At 44.1% G+C, this 25,516-nt stretch overlaps 1 protein-coding gene across 7 annotated transcripts in view; it reads left to right on the top strand.

The window, feature by feature from the left end:
• The window catches only part of khdrbs3 (KH domain containing, RNA binding, signal transduction associated 3), a 175,316-nt gene that overhangs the window by 47,266 nt on the left and 102,534 nt on the right, over positions 1–25,516 (top strand). For 4 of the 7 annotated variants that reach the window (XR_013498295.1, XR_013498294.1, XM_078215796.1 and 1 more), the window contains one exon: positions 19,183–19,301. Coding sequence is in view for 4 of the 7 variants with exons in the window: in XM_078215796.1 (XP_078071922.1) it covers positions 19,183–19,301 (119 nt within the window). In the remaining 3 variants the exon portion in view is untranslated. Of the gene's footprint in view, positions 1–12,389; positions 12,414–19,182; positions 19,302–25,516 lie in introns of all 7 variants that reach the window. The other 3 variants (XR_013498293.1, XM_078215794.1, XM_078215795.1) reach the window with 1 other exon arrangement.

The raw sequence follows: 25,516 nt of genomic DNA, 5'->3' as shown, positions 1-25,516 counted from the left end.
GTTTGGTGAGGGGGGAGAGGAGGTCAGGAATGTTGGGAGAGAGGTCGCAACTCAGTGTTGGGATCTGCAGTGAGCAGGAGGCATTGTAAGTGGAAGTTACATTTTTCTTATATTTCTAAAGTTTTTTTCATTTACCAATGTAGAGATTTTGCTATGTTTTTTATTTCAATGAGGGTATAATGTTTTAATACTTCTCTTCTAATTAGTAAAGTCCTATAGAACTTGACTACATTTTTGACATTGATAATTATGGGACCCCCTGTTTTGCTTAGTCATGATTTTCAGGAATGCAATCACAACTTTTAAGTGACGACTTGCAGTACCATAATAATGTTGATCAAATAGAACAAATGCTTGGGTCTGCTGAAAAAATTCCTGGACACCTAGTGCTTCCAAACAACAGGGTCCCGGACCACAAAATATAGAAGTGGATTGGTGGAACAGATAAACACTGACACATTTTAAGATGAAGTGTGATTCATGGATGAGGTGAAAGCATAAAGGGATGTATGTGTAGACATGAAAAGAGTGCAAATGATAGTATAGAACAGTGGAGCCAAATGCCCTATTTCTGTAGATTCTGTGTATGTATGTAAGATGGCAAAGCAAACTGGATAGAGTGAGTTGCCTTTTTCTGTTCCTTTGATCCTATTTATACTCAGATCGATGTTTTTGAAAAAAGTTGGAGAAGGGGAGCAAAAGATCTAGTGATTTTGTCATGTCTGTCAGTAAATTACTCAAATGCAAGAGGTAAAAATCCTGGACCTCTTGAAATCAATTGTGAATTTTTAGGACTGTGAAGTAGATCGAAGTTCAATGAAGCCTAAAAACATGTACTTCACCGAGGTTCTTGAAACCAGATGCTGATATGAAATTTAATGCTGAAATTTTGCCATGGACACATAGATGATCAGAGAGAAAACGTATGACAGTTTTGTCAAGAATTATTCATAAGACTATAAGACATAGGAACAGAATTAGGCAGAAGCTGTATTTGTAATTTAAGTGCTGCTCGAACATTAGATTTCCTTTTTTCAAGTATATTTAGTCTGGAGTTGCAACATAATCTGCAACCAATTTTCACATTTGCATTTTGAGGAGGACAAAGCCATTAAATGCTCCTGAGATAAACCTCCAAACAGAAGTGGTGAGTTAAGGGACAACATTAAACAAGAAATTAGAGATGCGTGTAACAATTCATAGAAACCCAACAGTGCAGAAGGAGGCCATTCAGCTCTTCAAGTCTGTACCAACTTTTTATAAGAGCAGCTTGCCCAGCCCAAACCCCTGCCCTATCCCCATAACCCGGTGCATTTACCATGGCCAATCTACCAACCTACCCATCTTTCAACTGTGGGAGGAAACCGGAGCACCTGGGGAAAATCCACGCAGACACACTGAGAATGTGCAAACTCCACACAGTCACTCAGCGTTGGAATAGAACGCGGGTACCTGGTGCTGTGAGACACAAACAAGGGTGACTTCAATCTGGATATAAACTGAGCAAACCAAATTAGCAATAATACTATGGCATATGAGTTCTTGGAGTGTGTCAGAGGTGTTCTCTTTAGACCAGTATGTTAAGGAACCAACTAGGGAACAGGATATCCAAGGTTTGTATTGTGCAATGAGGAGGAGTTAATTAATAATCTTACTGTGTGGGGTCCTTTTGGGGATGAATGACTGCAGCATGAAAGAATACTTCATTAGGCTGGAAAGTAAGGGTCTAAAACTAAGGTCCTGAATCTAAACAAAGGAAACTACAAAGATGTGGGGTCGATTCGCCCATTCCACTGCGCCAGTTTTTTAATGCAGCTGGCTGGGAGAATCCCGCGGTGGGCGATTTACGGGGCTCACGCCACACTAGCATCTCCCAGCGCCGGATTTCTGATGGTGTCAGATACGTGCCAGAAATTGGTAGGGCGGTGCAAAGACCATTTAAATAGTCATTTCAATATAATTTGAATAAGATTATTTATCAAAACTCGTTGCATTCTGGGGTAGTGCCGGTTGATTGGAAAACGGCTAATGTTACGCCGCTGTTTAAAAAAGGAAGGAGACAAAAGGCGGGTAACTATAGGCCGGTCAGCTTAACGTCTGTAGTAGGGAAAATGCTGGAATCCATTATTAAAGAGGAGATAGCAGGGCATCTGGATAGAAATGGTTCGATCAATCAGACGCAGCATGGATTCATGAGGGGAAAGTCGTGCTTGACGAACATGTTGGATTTTTATGAAGATGTGACGAGGGCGGTTGATAGAGGAGAACCGGTGGATGCGGTGTTTTTGGATTTCCAAAAGGCGTTTGATAAGGTGCCCCATAAAAGGCTGCTGAAGAAGATTAGGGCACACGGAGTTGGGGGTAGTGTGTTAAAGTGGATTGGGGACTGGCTATCCGACAGGAAGCAAAGAGTCGGAATAAATGGGTGTTTTTCTGGTTGGAGGAAGGTAACTAGTGGCGTGCCGCAGGGATCGGTACTCGGGCCGCAACTGTTTACCATTTATATAGATGATCTGGAGGAGGGGACGGAGTGTAGGGTAACGAAGTTTGCAGACGACACAAAGATAAGTGGAAAAGTGAATCGTGTGGAGGACGGAGAAGATCTGCAGAGAGATTTGGACAGGCTGAGTGAGTGGGCGAGGATATGGCAAATGGAGTATAACGTTGAGAAATGCGAGGTTATACACTTTGGAGGAAATAATAACAAATGGGATTACTATCTCAATGGAAACAAATTAAAACATGCTACCGTGCAAAGGGACCTGGGGGTCCTTGTGCATGAGACGCAAAAGCCCAGTCTGCAGGTACAACAGGTGATTAAGAAGGCAAATGGGATGTTGGCCTATATTGCGAGGGGGATAGAATATAAAAGCAGGGATGTCTTGATGCACCTGTACAGGGCATTGGTGAGGCCGCAGCTGGAATACTGTGTGCAGTATTGGTCCCCTTATATGAGGAAGGATATATTGGCATTGGAGGGAGTGCAGAGAAGGTTCACCAGGTTGATACCGGAGATGAGGGGTTTGGATTATGAGGAGAGGCTGAGGAGATTGGGTTTGTACTCATTGGAGTTTAGAAGGATGAGGGGGGATCTTATGGAGACTTATAAGATAATGCGGGGGCTGGATAGGGTGGAGGCGGAGAGATTCTTTCCACTTAGTAAGGAAGTTAAAACTAGAGGACACAGCCTCAAAATAAAGGGGGGTCGGTTTAAGACAGAGTTGAGGAGGAACTTCTTCTCCCAGAGGGTGGTGAATCTCTGGAATTCTCTGCCAACTGAGGTGGTGGAGGCTACCTCGCTGAATATGTTTAAAGCGCGGATGGATGGATTCCTGAGCGGTAAGGGAATTAAGGGTTATGGGGATCAGGCGGGTAAGTGGTACTGATCCACGTCAGATCAGCCATGATCTTATTGAATGGCGGGGCAGGCTCGAGGGGCTAGATGGCCTACTCCTGCTCCTATTTCTTATGTTCTTATGTTCTTATGATTAGCGGGCCTGGGACTGAAATCTCTGGGCCCGCCAGCATCCCTCAGCCCGCAAGAGTGGTTCACTCCAGCGGGGATTACAGTAGCTCCCAACCATCGGGGAATTAGTGGCCTAATCCTGCTGGAGTGGAGGGGAGCAATTAGTTCCCCCCAGAGGGTCGTGCAGCAGGGGTTGCTCCATAGGCATTGGCACCCTGGTAGTGCCAGCCTGGGCCCCTGGCACTGCCCATGTGACAAAGTGCCAATGCCCGGGAGCACCTTGGCACTGTCTATTGGGCATGGGACAGATTGGTGAGGGTCAGGGGTCACACTGCCACTCTGCAGTCGGGATCGGTGGGGAAAGGAGGGAGGCCAGCAATCGGGAGTGGGGGGCAGGGGGAGGATCAGCCTGCAGGGGGGGGGGGGGGGGGGCCAGAAGGGGTGGGTGTTTGGGGCTGGGCCCTGGAAGGGACGGAGGGGGTCGTCGTGGGGGCCGCGGGTTTGGCTAGCAATCGAACTGGCCAGCAATCGGGAGGCCGGCTGTGCGGAGCCACTGCGCGTGCACCGATCCCGGCACTGACAGATTGGCACATGATGTGGAGATGCCGGCGTTGGAATGGGGTAAACACAGTAAGAAGTTCAACACCAGGTTAAAGTCCAACAGATTTATTTGGTAGCAAAAGCCACAAGCTTTCGGAGCCTTAAGCCCCTTCCTCAGGTGAGCAGCTCATGCACAGTAGCCTGCTCAGTGTGCTGATTTCAGCCTTTTCAGCCGGAATCGGCCCATCCCCCTGAAATTTAATGATATTCACACTGGTGCCCTCTATAATACAGAGTGTGGGAAATTCTTCTCTGAACTCCCATTGAAAAAAATGACTTGAATTACTCTAGTTTTCACACGAATTCCACACTTAGAATTTTTTTTGGGAGAATGCTGGCCAAGGGGTGAATTAGCTACAACAGATCAGGGAATTTACTTCAAAGACCATCATGGTGGATAGGCAGCAGCTAATATTTGAGGAATGAATGCATGCATTCCTTCCTAATAAAGTGGCCCAACCATGGCTAACAAATGAAATTAGGGATCCAAAGTTGCTAGAAAAAGCAGCAAGCCTGAGGATTAGGAGCAGTTAAAAATTGAACAAAGGAGGGCCAAGAGATTGATTTAAGATGGGAGAAAAATCGAGTACGAGAGTAAACTTGCAAAGAACATAAAAGCTTCTGTGAGAATGGAAAAATATTAATGAGGACAAATGCAGGCTCCTCACAGTCCAAAAAGTGGGAGAATTTTAATGGAGAACAAGGAAATGGCAGAGCAATTAAACAACTACTTCAGCTCTGTCTTCTTGGAAGAAGATGCAAATAACATTCCAAAAGTGTGAGGGAACCAAGGGTCTAGTGAGAAAGAGAAATTGAACGTAGTTAGTATTAGTATAAAAAAAAAGTGCTGGAGAAATTAATTGGACTAAAAGTGAATAAATCCCCAGCGTCTGACAATCTACATCCCAGGAGGTGGCCATGGAAACAGTGGATGCATTGGTTGTCATTTTTCAAAATTCTGTAGGTTCTGGAACAGTCACAGTAGATCGGAGAGTGGTAAATGGAACCCCGCTATTTTAAAAAGGGGAGGAGGGAGAAAACTGCCAGTCAGCCTAACATCAGTAGTGCAGAAAATGCTTGAGTCTATTCTGAAGGATATAGAAATAGGACACCCTCAGCAAATATTAACATGTTTAGTCAAAGTCAGCTTGGATTTATGAAAGGGAAATAATGTTTGACAAACTTACTGGATTTCTTTGAGGATGTAACTAGTAGAATAGATAAGGGGGAGCTAGTAGATGTGGTGTAACTGGAATTTCAGCAAGTGTGAGTGGCTTGGAGGTGAAGTTGTAGGTGGTGGTGTTCCTATATATCTGCTGCCCTTGTCCTTCTAGATGGAAGTGGTTGTGGGTTTGGAAGGTGCTGTCTAAGGATCTTTGGTGAGCTGCTGCAGTGCATCTTGTGGATGGGTACTCAACTGCTGCTACTGAGCATTGGTGGATGTTTGTGGAGGTGGTGCCAATCAATTGGGCTGCTTTGTCCTGGATGGTGTCAAGCTTTTTAAGTGTTGTTGGTGCTACACCCATACAGGCAGTGGAAAGTATTCGATCACATTCCTGAATTGTGCTTTGTAAAGATGGTGGACAGGCTTTGGGTAGTCTGGGGGTGAGTTACTTGCCACAGTATTCCTAGCCTCTGACCTGCTCTTGTAGTCACTGTTTATGTGGCAAGTACAGTTGAGTTTCTGGTCAATGGTAACCCCAAGGATGTTGACAGTGGGGGATTCAGTGGTAACACCATTGAATGTCAAGGGGTGGTGGTTAGAATGTCTCTTATTGGTGATGGTTATTGCCTGGCATTTATGTGGCACAAATGTTACTTGCCACTTGTCAGCCAAAGCTTGGATATTATCCAGATCTTGTCGCGTTTGAACATGGACTGCTTCAGTATCTGCGGAGTCATGAATGGTGCTGAACGTTGTGCAATCATTGGCGAACATCCCCACTTCTGACCTAATGACAGAGCAAAGGTCATTGATGAAGCAGCTGAAGATGGTTGGGCCTAGGACACTATCATAGGGACCCTTGCAGAGATGTCGTGAGGTGATTGACTCTCAACAACACAACCATCTTCCTATATGCCAGGTGTGACTCCAACCAGCAGGGAGTTTGCCTCCTGATACCCATTGATTTCAGTTTTGCTAGGGCTCCTTGATGTTACATTCCGTCAAATGCGGCCTTAATGCCAAGGGCTGTCACTTTCACCTCAGCTCTGGAATTCAGCTCTTTTGAACCAAGGTTGTAATGAGGTTAGGACCGTTGTCATAACGTCTGCAATTGCAAATTGTGGGCTTATTTGAAGTGAATAATTAAATTTAACACGCTGAACCATACCATCTTCCTTTAATGTTTCACTCTGGTTGTCCAGGTTTGTGGAATTGCCCTTGCGAAGTTGCACCCTTAGGATAGCCGGAGTACATTGGCTCCTCTTTCCCATTGCTCCACATCATCATCCAGGGAATGCCCCAAGTATCTGCATTCATTCTCCCCACTTCCTAGCTGCATGTTCTTCATGGAGTCATAGAAGTTTGCAACATGGAACCAGGCCCTTCGGCCCAGATGCAGATGCTACGACAACGGATGAATGAACACTGCTCGACAATCACCAGGCAAGAGTGTTCTCTCCCTGTTGGGGAACACTTCAGCGGTCACGAGCATTCATCCTCTGATTTTCGGGTAAGCGTTCTCCAAGGCAGCCTTCACAAATGACAACGCAGAGTCGCTGAGCAGAGACTGATAGCCAAGTTCCGCACACATGAGGATGGCCTCAACCAGGATCTTGGGTTCATGTCACACTATCTGTAACCCCCACGACTTGCCTGGGCTTGCAAAATCACTAACTGTCCTGTCTGGAGACGATACACATCTCTTTAACCTGTGCTTAACGCTCTCTCCACTCACATTGTCTTTACCTTTAAGACTTGATTACCTGTAAAGACTCGCATTCCAACCATTATTTTGTAAATTGAGTTTGTGTCTTATATGCCCTGTTTGTGAACAGAACTCCCACTTACCTGATGAAGGAGCAGCGCTCCGAAAGCTAGTGCTGTCAAATAAACCTGTTGGACTTTAACCTGGTGTTGTGAGACTTCTTACATTGTAGAGATGACCATGTTTTAGTGGTAGTATTTTTGTCTAAGTCAGAGATTTAAGTTTCCCGCTCCAGAGATTTGAACAATATAGGTGCAGTACTGAAGGAAAGCTGCGTTGTACTTTAAATCTAAATTTAAATCACAAATTGACTGCCATATTTCCTATATTACAGCAGTAACTGTATTTCAGAGAAAGTACTTTGTTGTGATGTGCTTTGTATGTCCTGAATTCATGAAAGTCTCTATTGCTAAAAAAGAAAGACAAGTTGCTGAGGCTTTTCATCTCGTACTCATCAGTGAAGATGCAAGAATGTTGAATTTCAAATGATCACAATTTGTACTACAGGAGAAAAGGGATCTGGTTAGTTGATGAGTTGACAACGGCCCTGCTGCCTCACAGCACCAGGGACCCAGGTTTGATTCCCACCTTGGGTGACTATCTGTGTGAAGTTTGCACATTCTCCTATGCCTGCATGGGTTTCGTCTGTGTGCTCCAGTTTACTCCCAAAGATGTACAAGTTAGGTGGACTGGTCGTGGTAAACGTGCGGGGTTTCAGGGATAGAGGGGTGTGGGTCTGCCTGGAAAAATGCACTTTCAGAGAGTCGGTGCAGACTCAATGGGCCGCCTTCTGCACTGTTGGGGATTTTATGCCATTGCCATGGAGAAAGCCATGGGGGCTGACATGCTCCCTAGTTCCCTGGTGATTCAAAGAAGGTGGAAGAGAGTATGTCCAGGGTGCGTGAGGTCCTTGATTATGTTGGCTGCTTTTCGAAGGCAGCGGGAAGTGTAGACAGTGTCAATGGATGGGAGGCTGGTTTGAGTGATGGACTGGGCTTCGTTCACGACCCTTTCTAGTTTCTTGCAGCCTTGGACAGAGCAGGAGCCATACCAAACTGTGATACAACCAGAAAGAATGCTTTCTATGGTGCATCTGGAAAGGTTGGCGAGAGTCGTAGTGGGCATGCCAAATTTCCGTGGCCTCCTGAGAAATTAGAAGCGTTGGTGGGCTTATTTAACTACAGCGTCGCGTAGAGGGACCAGGATAGTTTGTTGGTGATCTGGACACCTGGAAACTTGAAGCTCTTGACCATTTCCACTTCGTCTTCATTGATGTGGGCAGGGGCGTGTTCTCCTGTGCTTTCTGAATTCGATGACTATCTCCTTCGTTTTGTTGACATTGAGGGAGAGATTGTTGTCGTCACACCAGATTCTCTATCTCCCTTTCCTGTACCTCTCATCATTGTTTGAGATCCAACCCACTACGGTGGTGTCATCAGCAAACTTAAAAATCGAGTTGAAGGGGAATTTAGCTACACAGTCATAGGTGTATAACGAGTATAGTAAGGGGCTGAGGCGCAGTCTTGTGGAGCATCGGTGTTGAGGATGATTGTGAAGGTGGTGTTGTTGCCTTTCCTTACTGATTGCGGTCTGTGAGTTAGGAAGTTCAGGATCCAGTCTCAGAGGGTGGAGCCGAGCCCCAGGCCACGGAGTTTGGAGATGAATAATGGTGTTGAAGGCTGAGCTGTAATCAATAAATAGGAGTCTGACATGTGTCTTTGTTATCCTGGTGTTCCAGGGTTGAGTGTAGAGCCAGGGAGATGGGGTGTGCTGTGGACCTGTTGTGGCAATAGGCAAACCGTAGTAGAACCAGGCAGTCTGGGAGGCCAGAATTGATTCGTGCCATGATTAACGTTTCGAAACACTTCATAATGATGGATGTTAGAGCCACCGGACAATAGACATTAAGGCATGCTGCCTGGCTTTTCATTGGTACAGGGATGATGGTCATCTTCTTGAGACAGATAGGGGCCCCAGATTGGTATAAAGAGAGGTTAAAGATGTCTCTGAATACCCCTGCCAACTGGTCCGTGCAGGATCTGAGTGCTCGTCCGGGTACTGCATCCGGGCCAGTTGCTTTCCGTGGGTTGACTTTCGAGAAGGCTGATCTCACGTCTGTGATGGTGACCTTAGATATGGGTTCGGCTGAGGCTTCTGGAATGAAGGGCGTGCTCTTGCTGATCTCTTGCTCAAAATGGACATAGAATGCGTTGAGCTCATTGTGGAGGGTTACATTGGTGCAGGCAATTCTACACGCCTTCATCTTGTACCCTGTTGTGTCTTGCAGACCTTGCCATAGTCGGTGGGAATCCGTGTGGCTAGCCTGGAACTCCAGCTAGGTCCAGTCCTGTCTTTTGGCATCTTTGATGGATCTCCAGAAGTCATATCTGGATTTCTTGCATAGGTCGGGGTCACCTGACTTGAATGTCTCAGAGCTTGACTTCAGCAAGCAGTGGACAACCCTGTTCATTCATGGTTTCTGTGGGAAACACAGATTTACTTCTTTGACACACAGTCTTCTCTACACTTACTAATGAAGTCAGTTATTGTAGTGGTGTACTCGTTCAGGTTGGTCGCTGAATTTTTAAATATTGATCAGTCCACTGACTAGAAGCAGTCCCGTAGAAGATCATCTGATTCCTCAGACCAACGTTGCATGACTTTCTTTAACAGATTCTCCCGCTTCGTTTTTGTTTGTAAGCTGGGAGCAGGAGCACAGCCTTGTGGTCTGATTTGCCAAAGTGTGAGCGGGTGATAGAGCGGTAGGCATGTTTGATAGTTGTGTAGTAGTGGTCTAGAATGTTTGGGTCTCTGGTGGAACAGGAGGTGGTATCTTGGTAGGATGCTCTTGAACTTAGCCTGATTGAAGTCCCGGCCACGATGAACAAAGCCTCAGGATGTTTTGTCTCAAGACTATTTGTGGTGGTGTATGTTTCGTGCAGCACAGTCTTCACGTCTGCATGGGGTGGGATGTAAACTGCTGTCAGGATAACAGAAATGAACTCCCGTGGAAGGTGGTAGGGGCAGCATTTTATCGTCGGGTACTCTAAATCTGGGGAGCAGAAATTCGTCAGTGTTACTACGTCGAGGCACCAAGAGGTGTTGATTGGAAGACAGACTTCACCTCCCCTAGGCCTGCCTGAGGCCGCTCTACGGTCCATTCAGTGGATTGAGAAGCCCTCTGGTTGTAGGGCACAGTCTGGTGAAGCATGTCTCCATGAAACATAATACACAGCAGTTTCCAGTTCCATTTGAAAAGTTAGTCTGGTTTTAAGTTCGTCCAGCTTGTTTTCCTGAGATTGGACATTTGCCAGGAGTAAACTGGGGAGGGGAGCCTTACCATCGGGTTGTTTCACACTCCCCTGCAGGCCTGCACGTTTCCCACGCTTCCTGGAGTGAATGCTTCTTTCCGTGCCTGGGAGACGGTGAGAGTCATATGCAAAATTAATGGTATAGGTGTGTCCAATGAGATCCTTCGCTTTGATCAATGTGTGGATGGAGGATTTGTTGCCTTGCTTGCGGTTTCTGCGTTGGTAGATGGGTCTACGCAGTCGGGTGTTCCGGTCCGCTGTCGGGCTGCAATTTGGAGATTGGAGGATGTCCAGACTACGTTCCGGAATGGATGGGTCAAAAGCGGGTAAGTGGATGACATCTCTGGGGTCGCAGTTGCGGGTGAGCTGATGGCTGGGTCCACGTGAAAGGGTCCTCTGGATCACTGCCAGGTCAGGATCTTCCTTTGAAGGTCAGAAGATCTCTAGACCAGCAAGTAAATTTAAAAGAGCAGTATTAGTGATTTTTAGGCACTGGGAGTTGATTTTTAGAAGTGTGGGGCGATTGTAGAAGTGGGGTGTGGGAGGAGTGCTTGGGGCCTGCAGAAGGTCGCAGCTCTCTTAGTCAGAGGGGTGGAGTGCAGGCCTCGGCCCCAGAGATACAGGTCTGGTCGGTACAGGCCTGGGTAGGAAGTCCCTCACTCCAGAGGTTGGGTTCTGGTCAATGGGAGGCAGTAGAGTCAAGGCCCCAACTTCTAAGGTGTTTTCCTGGTCAGTGGGGGCCCAGGTATGGAAAGCCCGGGCTCTGGAACTGCAGCACTGGCCTCCAGTCCCACATGGTTGGCTGGTCCGGCTCAGCTTCAGGTCAGGTGTCTCCAGGGTCCTAAGGATCGCCTAATCAGTAGGAGATTGTAAGACACATTGTTAGAGAGTTTAAAAGAGTTAGAACAGAGTTTTAGAAGCATAGAACGAGAGTAAAAGATAAAATTAGAGGGTATGCTGAGCACAGCTCGTAGGTCTCTTGCTCCAGCACCATCTGGATTACACTAGACCAGCACTTTCTCAGGTCTGAAAGTGGTAGCCATCTAGCCCATTTGCAAATTTATGTGATGCACTGTGAACAGTGATCTGTTTGGATAGTCGTCCCACAGGATGGCTTTGTACTCCATCTTTGAGTCAAGCTTGCAAGTTGAGCAAATAGCTAGGATCCTATGTTCAAGATTGTTGATAAGGCCCATTTTGTAGTATGTGGAACTTTTTAAATCCCAATGCTTTGTTCATGCACCACATTGTAGAGCCACCATGATTAAACTCATAGCTGAAGAGTGTTCCAAAGAAGTGTAATATTGGACTCTAAGCTTTAGCTCTGCTTCTCTCTCCACAGTGCTGCCAAAGCTGCTGAGTTTTTTCCAGTTTTTTTTGTTCTTATTGAAACTACAACCTATTGACTCAGGCTCGAATGCTACCATTGAGCCACACACTCTCTGGTGTAATTTTGAAATGATGTACAGGGCGAAAGGAGGAACCATTATGGGCAAAATGTTAACTCCATTGGAGTAGAAGGAACCTAGTGAGAGAATATCATTGAGGAAGTATGTAAATCTAAATTTTGTGTATTACCTTCTGGTTTTCTCTAATTACAACAGAAATTGAAGAAAATTGGAGATGCAAAACAATGGATAAACTTACATTTATGTAGTTCCTTTAATATCACTGAAGAAAGAAAAATAATAGAAATGCTTCTTGTCTTGCACTCACCAGGACAAAAACATGAAAGTCAAATTCACCACAATTTATACCACAGGGGAACAGGATGCTAATTGGTTGGTCTGACTGACCAAGGCATTGCTGTGGAGTAATCAACTGGGAACTGTGGGCCCTCCAAGCTCCTGGGTATTCAAAAAAGGTGCAAGGCTTGAACATATCTCTGTATGAGCTAAGGCCATTGAAGTGTTCATTTTCAAACCTAAATAAATTGAAGGACTTCAGAATGGAGAAAAATTTAAATGGTTTGAGCAATTGCTTTTGATGCAACAGTGGCTGCCATGGATTGGTGATATCATTGTGTTGCTTCCCAGTAACATGTTCCTTTTCTTTGTCTCCCCACATATCTCAACGACAAAGAACAGTGGGAGCAGTCAGGAAAAAGTAAGAAACTGTGTCCTTTTGGTTTAGGCATTTAGGCCGACAGAAAAAGTTCATAAGTGGAAGTCTGCTGGTAATGTGACTTTATTGGCATGCTATAGATCACCACTATTATAATAGCCATATTATTTACACTGAATCAGAGAAATATTGATTAACACTTTAATTAAGATTGCTGCACCAAACTTAATAGCAATTTAAAGAGGTGATTAAGTGTGAAGTATAACATTAAATAGTTCATTGTAATTGCAGTCAGAAATGTAACTCAAAATAAGTGCTGTTAAACTTTCTAGCCAGATTTGCTGTGTTGCATAGTGTTTTGATCTTTGTATAGCATCTTTACACTTTGGTTTCAACCTAATAACCACAACTTGATCTGTCATTTTCTTCTAATTTTCTTCTACTTTTATCAGTATTAAGGTTCATTTGTAAACGTTTCTCCCTTCAATAAAGAACGTAGTTAAGAGTAAGTTCAAGGAGCTAAATTCTAGATCAAGAGGCAGAGCTTCCAGTACATAGAAATGAGCTTCATTGTCAAGACCAGCATTCGTTGCCCATCTCAAGTGCCCAGTCTCCTTGAACTGCTGCAATCCATGTGGTGCAAGTACACCCACAGTGCTGTTAGGGTGGGAGTTCCAAGATCAGACCCAGTGACAGTTAAGGAAAGGAGATGTGCTTCCAAGTCAGAATGGTGTGTTACTTGAGGGCTAACTTGTAGTTGGTGTTGTTCATGTGCGTCTGCTACCCTTGTCCTTCTGGGTGGAAGTGATTGTATGTTTGGAGCTGCCAAAGGAGCTTGATGAATTGCTGCTGTGTATCTTGTATCCGCTGCACACTGCCACTGCTGTGCGCCACAGATGATGGATTGAATTTAAGGTGGTAAATAGGGTGTCGATCAAACGGCTGCTTTGCACTGATTGTTGTTGAACTTATGTTGGAGCTGCACCGATCCCGATAAATCCATCACACCCCTGATTTGAGCCTTGGGGTAGAAATTTGACAAATGACACATAGATCAGGTATCACTGTACCTGAATCTATTCATTTCTTCATTGCAGATGGTTTTGGTGCAGCCTGGGGCCCTGAACAAAAAGGCAATTAAGATCATTACCAAAATTGGAGACAAACTCACAGGTTGTGATTTTGCATATACTGAGACTTCAGAGTCCCCGGCTGGGTAGAGCGGACAATGGTGCACAGGCTTTGTGGAGCCAAGTTACTTAGCACAAAATTCCCCAGCTGTTGTAGCCACAATATTTATATAACTCCCCCAGGAAATTGGTGAGGGATTCAGTGATAGTAATGCCATTGAACGTCAAGGGGAGATCTAGATTCTCTTGCTGGAGGTGATCTTTGCCTGGCTGTTGTATGGCACAAATGTTATTCGCCACTTAACAGCCCAAGTCAGAATGTTGTCCAGGTCTTGCTGTATTTGGGCATGGAATGTTTCATTTTCTGGCGAGGTGTGAATGAGACTGAACGTTGTGCAGCCAATGAACATCGCCTACTTCTGACCTTATTTTGGAGTGAATGTCATCTAAGCAACTGAAAATTGTTGGGTGTAAGACATGATCCTGAGGAACTCTTGCAACAATGCCTGGGAGCTGAATTAATTCATTTTTGAAAGATAGAATCATAGAAATCTTGGCTTGGAATGCTATAACCACCTGTTCTAATCCCATTTGCTGCTGCTTTCTCCATAATCTTTTACTACCTTCTCAAATGCATATCTAATTCCTCCTTAAATGTTGATAATTCTTGGACTTTCCTTAAGGAGGAGGCAATGGCTTATTAGATTTACCACTGGACCAGTAATCCAGAGACCCAATGATGTGGGAACCTAGGATTGAATCCCACCATGGTAGATGTTGAAATTTGAATTCAATAAAAATCTGGAATTAATAGTCTAATGAGGACCATGAACCATTGTTGTTTGTCACAAAAACCCACCTGGTTCACTAATGTACTTTAGGGAAGGAAATCAGCTATCTTTACCCGATCTGATTATTATGGGACTCCATGGCGTGGTTGATTCTTAAATGCCCTCTGAAATGAAACTCCGCTCAACAGTAATTAGGGATGGGTAACAAATGCTGGCCGTACCAGCGATGCCCACCTACCATGAATGATTTTTTTTAAAAAATCAAAATCTCTCATACGATGAACACTGATCAGCTTATCATAACATTGACAATCTAGTTATAACTCATGTAATGCTGACAGAAATTCAGTGGCTAACATTTGTGGCATGATAGTGTAAGGAATTAATAAGCTGCTTGCCAAGATTCAATGAATCTGTGACTTTTATAATGATTTTGAACTGTGGATAGCAATTAATTATTATAGCTCAACAGAAATAGTAGCTTTTAGCCACATATGATAAAGCGATGTTAATACATTTGAGTAGATATGTTCTCATTACCTTTTCATTTTGAAAACTTTATTGTTTAAATGTCACATCAGAATTTCCTAAGAATTTGAATAAGATTAGCATGCCTTAATTGAGCAGTATTGGTAGTAAAATTAGTAATCTTGCAAGTCAGTTGTTTGAAATCTGATGACTTTCATTTTATTATCTCTTCAGTGAGATATGTTTTTTTTTTAGTTTTATCACAATTGACAGACCAGATCGTGCATTAAATAATAACAGCATGTTAACAATGCACTTATTAATGCGCACATCAGCCAGAAAATTCAGGGGATTAAGACATACTGCATGAGATGCAAATTCTGCAGAAATTGCTGGCTGATTTTTGCCACTGCTCTTTGCCTGACACAAATAGCATCTTACCCTTAATGGCATAGTAATTTTAAAGAACTTACTAGGTTTGCATACTAATTGCACATTAATCTTACCTCAAAGTTACAGCTGATAATTAAGCACACAAGTATATTCCTTTTAACAATGTGCTGGTTGGTAATGTGTTACAAGTCAACTTCTCTGGCCCAGAAAGGAAGCAATTTAAACTGTTCAATCTCATTCCTGCATATAATAAATTTTTAGACACTTTGATTGGATTGAGATAAAAAACAATCTGTTAGTTCTGCCATTTACGAATGCTCCAGATGCCCCATTCTCCTTAGTGTTGTTAGCCTGCACTTCCAGCAGGCTTCAGTGTAATTTTGTTTTGTTGGGGAGAAGGGTGGGGAGGCCGAAGGATTCGGGAAACTGTGTAACTAATGGTGTACACCCTACTTTTGAAAGATGAACCAATGAATTTTCTGGTCTTTTCAGGGCTACCATATTCACAGAATAAATTGAGGACTTTGTGGTAGCATATTCATGGAACATAGAACAGAACAGGCCCTTCGGCCCACGATGTTGTGCCGAGCTTTATCTGAAACGAAGATCAAGCTATCCCATTCCCCATCATCCTGGTGTGCTCCATGTGCCTATCCAATAACTGCTTAAATGTTCCTAAAGTGTCTGACTCCACGATCACTGCAGGCAGTCCATTCCACACCCCAACCACTCTGAGTAAAGAACCTACCTTGGACATCCTTACTATATCTCCCACCATGAACCCTATAGTAATGCCCCCTTGTAATAGCTCCATCCACCCGAGGAAATAGTCTTTGAACGTTCACTCTATCTATCCCCTTCATCATTTTATAAACCTCTATTAAGTCTCCCCTCAACCTCCTCCGCTCCAGAGAGAACAGCCCTAGCTCCCTCAACCTTTCCTCATAAGACCTACCCTCCAAACCAGGCAGGATCCTGGTAAATCTCCTTTGCACTCTTTCCAGCGCTTCCACATCCTTCTTATAGTGAGGTGACCAGAACTGCACACAATATTCCAAATGTGGTCTCACCAAGGTCCTGTACAGTTGCAGCATAACCCCACAGCTCTTAAACTCCAACCCCCTGTTAATAAAAGCTAACACACTATAGGCCTTCTTCACAGCTCTATCCACTTGAGTGGCAACCTTCAGAGATCTGTGGATATGGACCCCAAGATCTCTCTGTTCCTCCACAGTCTTCAGAACTCTACCTTTGACCCTGTAATCCACATTTAAATTAGTCCTACCAAAATGAATCACCTCACATTTATCAGGGTTAAACTCCATCTGCCATTTTTCAGCCCAGCCTTGCATCCTTTCTATGTCTCTTTGCAGTCTACAACAGCCCTCCACCTCATCCACTACTCCACCAATTTTGGTGTCATCAGCAAATTTACTGATCCACCCTTCAGCCCCCTCCTCTAAGTCATTAATAAAAATCACAAATAGCAGAGGACCAAGCACTGATCCCTGTGGCACTCCGCTAGCAACCTGCGTCCAGTCCGAAAATTTTCCATTCACCACCACCCTCTGTCTTCGATCAGATAGCCAGTTACCTATCCAATCGGCCAACTTTCCCTCTATCCCACACCTCCTTGCTTTCATCGTAAACCAACCATGGGGGACCTTATCAAACACCTTACATCAACTGCCCTACCTTCATCAACACACTTACCTCCTCAAAAAATTCTATCAAATTTGTGAGGCACGACTTGCCCATTATGAATCCGTGCTGACTATCCCGGATTAATCCACATCTTTCTAAATGGTCGTAAATCCCATCCCTAAGGACCTTCTCCATCAATTTACCAACCACCGAAGTAAGACTAACTGGCCTATAATTACCAGGGTCATTTCTATTCCCTTTCTTAAACAGCGGAACAACATTCGCCACTCTCCAGTCCTCTGGCACCATCCCCGTGGACAGTGAGGACCCAAAGATCAAAGCCAAAGGCTCTGCAATCTTATCCCTTGCCTCCCAAAGAATCCTAGGATATATATCATCAGGCCCAGGGGACTTATCGACCTTCAGTTTATTCAAAAGTGCTATTCCATCCTCCCTCCGAACATCTACTTCCTCCAGCCTATTAGCCTGTAACACCTTCTCTTCCTCAAAAACATGACCCCTCTCCTTGGTGAACACTGAAGAAAAGTATTCATTCATCACACCTCCTATCTCTACTGACTCCATACACAAGTTCCCACTACTGTCCTTGACCGGCCCTAACCTCACCCTGGTCATTCTTTTATTCCTCACATAAGAGTAAAAGCCTTGGGGTTTTCCTTGATCCGACTCGCCAAGGACTTCTCATGCCCCCTCCTAGCTCTCCTAAGCCCCTTTTTCAGCTCATTCCTTGCTAACTTGTAACCCTCAATCGAGTCATCTGAACCTTGTTTCCTCATCCCTACATAAGCTTCCCTCTTCCTTTTTGCAAGACATTCCACCTCTTTTGTGAACCATGGTTCCCTCAGTCGGCCATTTCCTCCCTGCCTGACAGGGACATACCTATCAAGGACACACAGTATTTGTTCCTTGAAAAAGTTCCACTTTTCATTAGTGCCTTTCCCTGACAGTTTCTGTTCCCATCTTATGCCCCCTAATTCTTGCCTAAACGCATCATAATTACCTCTCCCCCAATTATAAACCTTGCCCTGCCGTACGGCCCTATCCCTCTCCATTGCAATAACAAAAGACACCGAATTGTGATCACTATCTCCAAAGTGCTCTCTCACAACCAAATCTAACACTTGGCCCGGTTCATTTCCCAGTACCAAATCCAATGTGGCCCCACCTCTTGTCGGCCTATCCACGTATTGTGTCAGGAAACCCTCCTGCACACACTGCACAAAAACTGCCCCATCCGAACTATTCGACCTTCAAAGGTTCCAATCAATATTTGGAAAGTTAAAGTCCCCCATGACAACTACCCTGTGACCCCCACACCTATCCATAATCTGCTTAGCAATTTCTTCCTCCACATCTCTATTACTATTTGGGGGCCTATAGTAAACTCCTAACAATGTGACCGCTCCTTTCCTATTTCTAACTCCTTTGAAAGTCTTCATACTAATCATGTTTCCCAAACAGTGTGAAAAGTCAATAAGGAATAAAACCATATGAATCACCTGGCACTGACTTGAGCAGCAGACATGATAGCCATAGAATCCATACAGTACAGAAAGTGGCCATTTTGCCCATCGAGTCTCCAAACGATCATCTTGCCTCGGCCCTCCCCTATGCCCATAACCTTGCACATTTACCCCTTAAATCCCCCTAACCCACATACCCTGGGACCTTAAGGGACAATTTAGCATGGCCAATTCACTTAAACTGCACATCTTTGGACTGTGGGAGGAAACCGGAGGACCCAGAGTAAACTAACGCAGACACTGGGAGAACATGCGAACTCCACACAGACTGTTACCAAAGGCCAGAATTGAATCCAGGTCCCTGGCACTGTGGGGCAGCAGTGTTTGCCACGGTGCTGCCAGTAGTATCGACCCTACAAAGTGACCCGAGAGTGGATCTTATGCGGTGGTAGTCCCCACACCCACCATAGAAAAGTCAGTCAGCAGCTTGCTAACTTGACAAAGGGCAGCCCCGCAGTGATAATACACTGGGAATGGCCTTGACAAGATGAAAGTAGGATTTATGCGTCTCAGGCACAGGAATTCCTGCCCTCAAGTACTTGAGTGACCCTAGCAGCGCCAGGACATAGTAGTGGCCACTGCTGGGACTACATGGAGTCCAAGGAAGATCAATGAATACTGGACTGAATAGTGTATCTGGGATTTCTGGTTGGGTCAGGGATATAGGATCCAGTGGAGGCTTGAGCTTGGGGATTGAAGAGAGGATGTTGGGTGGAGTCCAGAGGCTGGGTGATCACATCTTGGGGCAGGGGATATATGTTATTGCTGCTGTGTGTTATACATGGATGTTGAACAGAAGTTTGAGCACATGCCGATTGTGATCTTTGTTTTTCCTTTGTAGAAATAACCAAAATAGAAGCAGGTGAGGGAAGCGATGAAGAAAAGTTTGTGGATGTGGTCAGTAACAAAAACATGAAGTTGGCTCAGAAGGTGTTAATTCCTGTAAAGCAGTTCCCCAAGGTAAGGAAGCTCATTGAGTGCATTCATAAGCTATCAATATTTTTGAATTTGACTGATCCTTTAAAGTTGATAAGCTAACAGTTTATTGGGTTCAGTGTGAACAGATAGGGTAGCAGTTTGGGGACATTCTTGGTCTGGACACACCTCGTCTTGGAAGGAAAGAATCCATTGTGGGTCCTTATCAAATTCTTTGCAGTTTTGTGTCATCTCCTGTTAGAAAAATATTAGAATTGATAAAAAGATTGCTTTAAGTTTTGATCTGGAAATTTAGAATTTAACCATTAGTTACAGCAATATTAAATGCTAGATTTTTAAGAATTGCTGCAATTGTGAAACTGGGCAATTGCTTGCATAGAATAAATACTATATTGGAACACGATCAAAAAATGATTCCAGCTGTTATCAAACCCAATCTGTTTTGGTGATATGTACTTTAAGACCCAAAATTCACACAATTGATTCTGTTCCACAGACACATCTTAAGGGTAATGTTCTAGATAGGATGGTTCATCAGAACGATTACCTTGCTTTCAGGTGCTTGTGGAATTGTTGTGTAGTCCTAACAAGTTCTAAAAATTAAAGATATTTTAAATCTGCCACAATAAAAACAGCAAGTGCTGGAAAGACTCAGCAGATCTGACAACATCTACAGAGAAACAGAGTTAACGTTTCAAGTCCTTATGATTCTTCTTCAGAGCTTTTATTGCTTATGTTTTAAATCTTCCATCTTGCCCATGAGGCGCTTCACTGATTTTTGGCAAAAATGCATTCTGAGTTTGCGAGAATGCAGCTGTCATAATAGATGCAACTTGCTGTAGTTAACTTTGTGATTTTTTGATCTAATATCTGTGTCTGAACTTTCACCAACAAGGCTGGAAATGAACATGTCTGTTGTTGGGTTAGAAATGTGCCTCCAGGCAAGGGCAGATGCTGATTACAATTCAGATTTTCATATGGGGAAATCCTTATTTGGTATGGTGATGGGTTTCATTTCCACCTTGAGCTAATGGGGATGAGAACAAAGGTAGGTCAGGTGAAGCTGCTGATTGTCCTGAGGGAAGATCTGTGGTTTCTGCCAGAGGGAAGTGAGCTGTCACAAGAGAACTGGACCATTTGCCACGTAGAGCAGGGCAACCCTTTTCTGAAGAATTCCCAAAATCTGCTCTTTTTAGCCACATTATGTATTTGGCTGTTGCTGTTGAGTTTCTGTCAATGGATGTTGATGGTGGCAATTCAGAGATAATGTTGAATGTCAAGGGATGATGGCTAGATTTACTCTTGTTAGAGATGGTCATTACAAGTGGCAGTCATGTATTGGAGGACACCACCCAACCAGTCCAGGTACTGGAATCCGAACTTTAGAAGCTCATTGGCCTCCTCTGTTGTTGCTTGACTGAGCGGGTTGCATTGGTTGTGTCTCCTCTGTCTGGGCTATCTCATTCCTATGATTCATTCAAGCATTTGAGGGTTGAAGTAAAGACCTGAGGAAGCTTGGAGTGGTGGAAGATGAAAGAGTCATTGCAACTGAGCCAATGAGCTTCTAAGACCCCAAGGCTTTTTACTCTTATGTGAGGAATAAAAGAATGACCAGGGTGAGGTTAGGGCCGGTCAAGGACAGTAGTGGGAACCTGTGTATGGAGTCAGTAGAGATAGGCGAGGTGGTGAATGAATACTTTTCTTCAGTGTTCACCAAGGAGAGGGGCCATGTTTTTGAGGAAGAGAAGGTGTTACAGGCTAATAGGCTGGAGGAAATAGATGTTCGGAGGGAGGATGTCCTGGCAGTTTTGAATAAACTGAAGGTCGATAAGTCCCCTGGGCCTGATGAAATGTATCCTAGGATTCTTTGGGAGGCAAGGGATGAGATTGCAGAGCCTTTGGCTTTGATCTTTGGGTCCTCACTGTCCACGGGGATAGTGCCAGAGGACTGGAGAATGGCGAATGTTGTTCCTCTGTTTAAGAAAGGGAATAGAAATGACCCTGGTAATTATAGACTGGTTAGTCTCACTTCGGTGGTTGGTAAATTGATGGAAAAGGTCCTTGGGGATGGGATTTACGACCATTTAGAAAGATGTGGATTAATCCGGGATAGTCAGCACGGATTCGTGAGGGTAAGTCGTGCCTCACAAATTTGATAGAATTTTTTGAGGAGGTAACTAAGTGTGGTGATGAAGGTAGGGCAGTTGATGTCATATACATGGATTTTAGTAAGGCGTTTGATAAGGTCCCCCATTGTCGGCTTATGATGAAAATGAGGAGGTGTGGGATAGAGGGAAAGTTGGCCGATTGGATAGGTAACTGGCTGTCTGATCGAAGACAGAGGGTGGTGGTGGATGGAAAATTTTCGGATTGGAGGCAGGTTGCTAGCGGAGTGCCACAGGGATCAGTGCTTGGTCCTCTGCTATTTGTGATTTTTATTAATGACTTAGAGGAGGGGGCTGAAGGGTGGATCAGTAAATTTGCTGATGACACCAAGATTGGTGGAGTAGTGGATGAGGTGGAGGGCTGTTGTAGGCTGCAAAGAGACATAGATAGGATGCAAAGCTGGGCTGGAAAATGGCAAATGGAGTTTAACCCTGATAAATGTGAGATGATTCATTTTGGTAGGACTAATTTAAATGTGGATTACAGGGTCAAAGGTAGGGTTCTGAAGACTGTGGAGGAACAGAGAGATCTTGGGGTCCATATCCACAGATCTCTAAAGGTTGCCACTCAAGTGGATAGAGCTGTGAAGAAGGCCTATAGTGTGTTAGCTTTTATTAACAGGGGGTTGGAGTTTAAGAGCTGTGGGGTTATGCTGCAACTGTACAGGACCTTGGTGAGTCCACATTTGGAATATTGTGTGCAGTTCTGGTCACCTCGCTATAAGAAGGATGTGGAAGTGCTGGAAAGAGTGCAGAGGAGATTTACCAGGATGCTGCCTGGTTTGGAGGGTAGGTCTTATGAGGAAAGGTTGAGGGAGCTAGGGCTGTTCTCTCTGGAGCGGAGGAGGCTGAGGGGAGACTTAATAGAGGTTTATAAAATGATGAAGGGGATTGATAGAGTGAACGTTCAAAGACTATTTCCTCGGGTGGATGGAGCTATTACAAGGAGGCATAACTATAGGGTTCGTGGTGGGAGATATAGGAAGGATATCAGAGGTAGGTTCTTTACGCAGAGAGTGGTTGGGGTGTGGAATGGACTGCCTGCAGTGATCGTGGAGTCAGACACTTTAGGAACATTTAAGCGGTTATTGGATCGGCACATGGAGCACACCAGGATGATAGGGAGTGGGATAGCTTGATCTTGGTTTCAGATAAAGCTCGGCACAACATCGTGGGCCGAAGGGCCTGTTCTGTGCTATACTGTTCTATGTTCTAACTGACAGGAACACAAGCACAACACTATGGAAGCTCTTATTGTGGTTGCAGTCCAATTGAACACCTAAGGAAGTGGCAGCTTTCCTGTAGATGATCATTGGCTGGTCAAATCCCTCCATGACCTCACCCCTCCCTATTTCTGTGACCTCCTTCATGGCTGCAATTCTCCGAACTATGTGCACGCATCTAATTCCGGCCTCCTAAGCGTTCTTGATTTTAATTACTCCATGCTTTCATTTGCCAAGGTGGTAAGCTCTGGAATTTCATCACTACCTCCCCCTAAAATCCACTTCTTTAACCAAACATTTGTTATTTGGCCTAATCTCCTTATGTGGCTAGGTTTCATAATATGCATGCAAAATACTTTGGGATGGTATATTATATTGAAGGTGCTATGTAAATATAAGTAGTTGAGATGACAAGTGGTTTTGTATTGTACAGCTTTTTACACAAAGGTTCAATTGTTCAGCAATGTTAAGATAACATCCTAATTTAATTGACTAAGCTATGGCACTATATTTTGCTTTAGCCTGATTCTTTTAAAAAAAACTAAAACTTGCTGGATATTATTCCCAAGATTAAAGTGCCTACTGTATAAAACTGGCCATCCCTTAATTCATTGTTGTAATATGTTGAGTATAAAATGTAATCTTTTTGATTTTGAAACAAGTTAGTGTAAGGCTCAGAAATAATGAATGTTATAGTTCAAATGGTAAAATTAACCTGAAGTACTCCACTTCCTTGACTCTGTCTACACTTCCACTGCCTTGGCAAAACAGCCAGCATAATCAAGGACCCCACATGCCTCGGACATAGTCTCTTCCACCTTCTTCCATCAGGAACCTTCTTCCACCAACCAACTCAAGAACAGCTTCTTTCCTTTGCCATCAGACATTTGAATAGATCTACCTCATATTAAGTTGATCTTTCTATACACCCTAGTTTTGACTGTAACACTACATTCTGCACCCTCTCCTTTCCTTCTTTATGTACAGCATGCTTGTCTGTATAGCAGGCAAATAATAAATCAAAAGAAACTAGGAGCAGGAATAGGCCATTCAGCTTCTTGAGCATGCTCCACCATTCAATATGGTCATGGCTGATCCTCAATCTCAATACCATATTCCTGCTTTCTCCCATACCACTTGATGCCATTAAAATCTAAAAATAAATCCATCTCTTCCTTGAATAGAATCCTACAGTGCAGAAGGAGGCCATTTGGCCCATCGAGTCTGCACTGACCACAATCCCACCCAGTTCCTATCCCCATAACCACATGCATTTACCATAGCTAGTCCCCCTGACACTAGGGGGCAATTTAGCATGGCCAATCCACCTAACCCTGCACATCTTTGGACTGCATACATTCAGTAACTTGGCCTTCACAGCCTTCTATGGTAGAGAATTCCAAAGGTTTACTACCTTTTGAGTGAATAAAGTTTTCCTCATCTCAGTCCTAAACAGTCTACTCCATATCCTGGGACTGAGTCTGCAAGTACAACAGGTGATCAAGAAGGCAAATGGGATGTTGGCATTTATCACGAGGGGGATAGAATATAAAAGCAGAGAAGTCTTGCTGCATCTGTACAAGGCATTGGTGAGGCCGCAGCTGGAATACTGTGTGCAGTTTTGGTCCCCTTACTAGCGAAAGGATATATTGGCCTTGGAGGGAGTGCAGAGAAGGTTCACCAGGTTGATACCGGAGATGAAGGGTGTAGATTATGAGGAGAGATTGAGCAGATTAGGTTTGTACTTGTTGGAGTTTAGAAGGCTGAGGGGTGATCTTATAGAGACATATAAGATAATGAAGGGGCTGGATAGGGTAGAAGTGGAGAGATTCTTTCCACTTAGAAAGGAAACCAGAACTAGAGGACACAGCCTCAAAATAAAGGGGGGTCAGTTTAGGACAGAGTTGAGGGGGAACTTCTTCTCTCAGAGGGTGGTGAATCTCTGGAATTCTCGGCCCACTGAAGTGGTGGAGGCTACCTCGTTGAATATGTTTAAGTCACGGATAGATGGATTTCTGATCGTTAGGGGAATTAAGGGTTATGGGGAGCAGGCGGGTAAGTGGAACTGATTCACTTCAGATCAGCCATGATCTTATTGAATGGCAGGGCAGGCTCGAGGGGCTAGATGGCCTACTCCTGCTCCTATTTCTTATGTTCTTGTGAGTCTCCTGGTTATAGATTCCCAAGTAAGGCACTGCTAGAATTTTATACCTTTCAATCAAATCTCCTCTCATCCTTGTAAACTCTGGTGAATACAGGTCTCATACCTCATAGGACAGTCTCACCAATACCTGTATCAGCTTAGTGAATCTCCACTGCATTCCCATCTATGGCAAGTATATCCTTTCTTGGGTAGGGAGATCAAAACTGCACACGATACTCCAGGTGTAGTCTCACTAAGGTCCTTAATAACTGCAGTTATAAAGTTGAGGTTTTCAAGCCTTTTTTTAATGCAAACATACTATGGCATTAGCTTGTCTATTTCTGTTTTGTGTATAAAATTAGAAATGCAGATATCAAATATTTTTCATACCATTTTTATTCTTTGAATGACATTCTTTGATGCCATTGGGTAATTACTACGACACATGCTAAACTAATTAAAATCCTACCCAACCACCACTGGAGTTGTTTACTTTTCATCAGAAAAGACTGAGACAATTTGATAGAGATATTTAAAATCAGTTCCCAAGGACGAAAGGGGTGACCATCCAAGGGTACAGTCTTATGGTGAGTTGACAAAAAAAAATGAGAATTTTTGTTTTCTGCAACTATTGGGTTAGGATTGGAAGTCACTGTCTGATAGGGTGGTGGAAGCAGGGTCAATAATAGTTTTCAAAAATAAATTTGG

This window comes from Mustelus asterias, chromosome 7, assembly GCF_964213995.1.
Source record: "Mustelus asterias chromosome 7, sMusAst1.hap1.1, whole genome shotgun sequence".
In the NCBI taxonomy this organism is placed as follows: domain Eukaryota; kingdom Metazoa; phylum Chordata; class Chondrichthyes; order Carcharhiniformes; family Triakidae; genus Mustelus; species Mustelus asterias.
The sequence above is the reverse complement of the archived record's forward strand: the minus strand, read 5'-3'. Positions and strand labels throughout refer to the sequence as shown.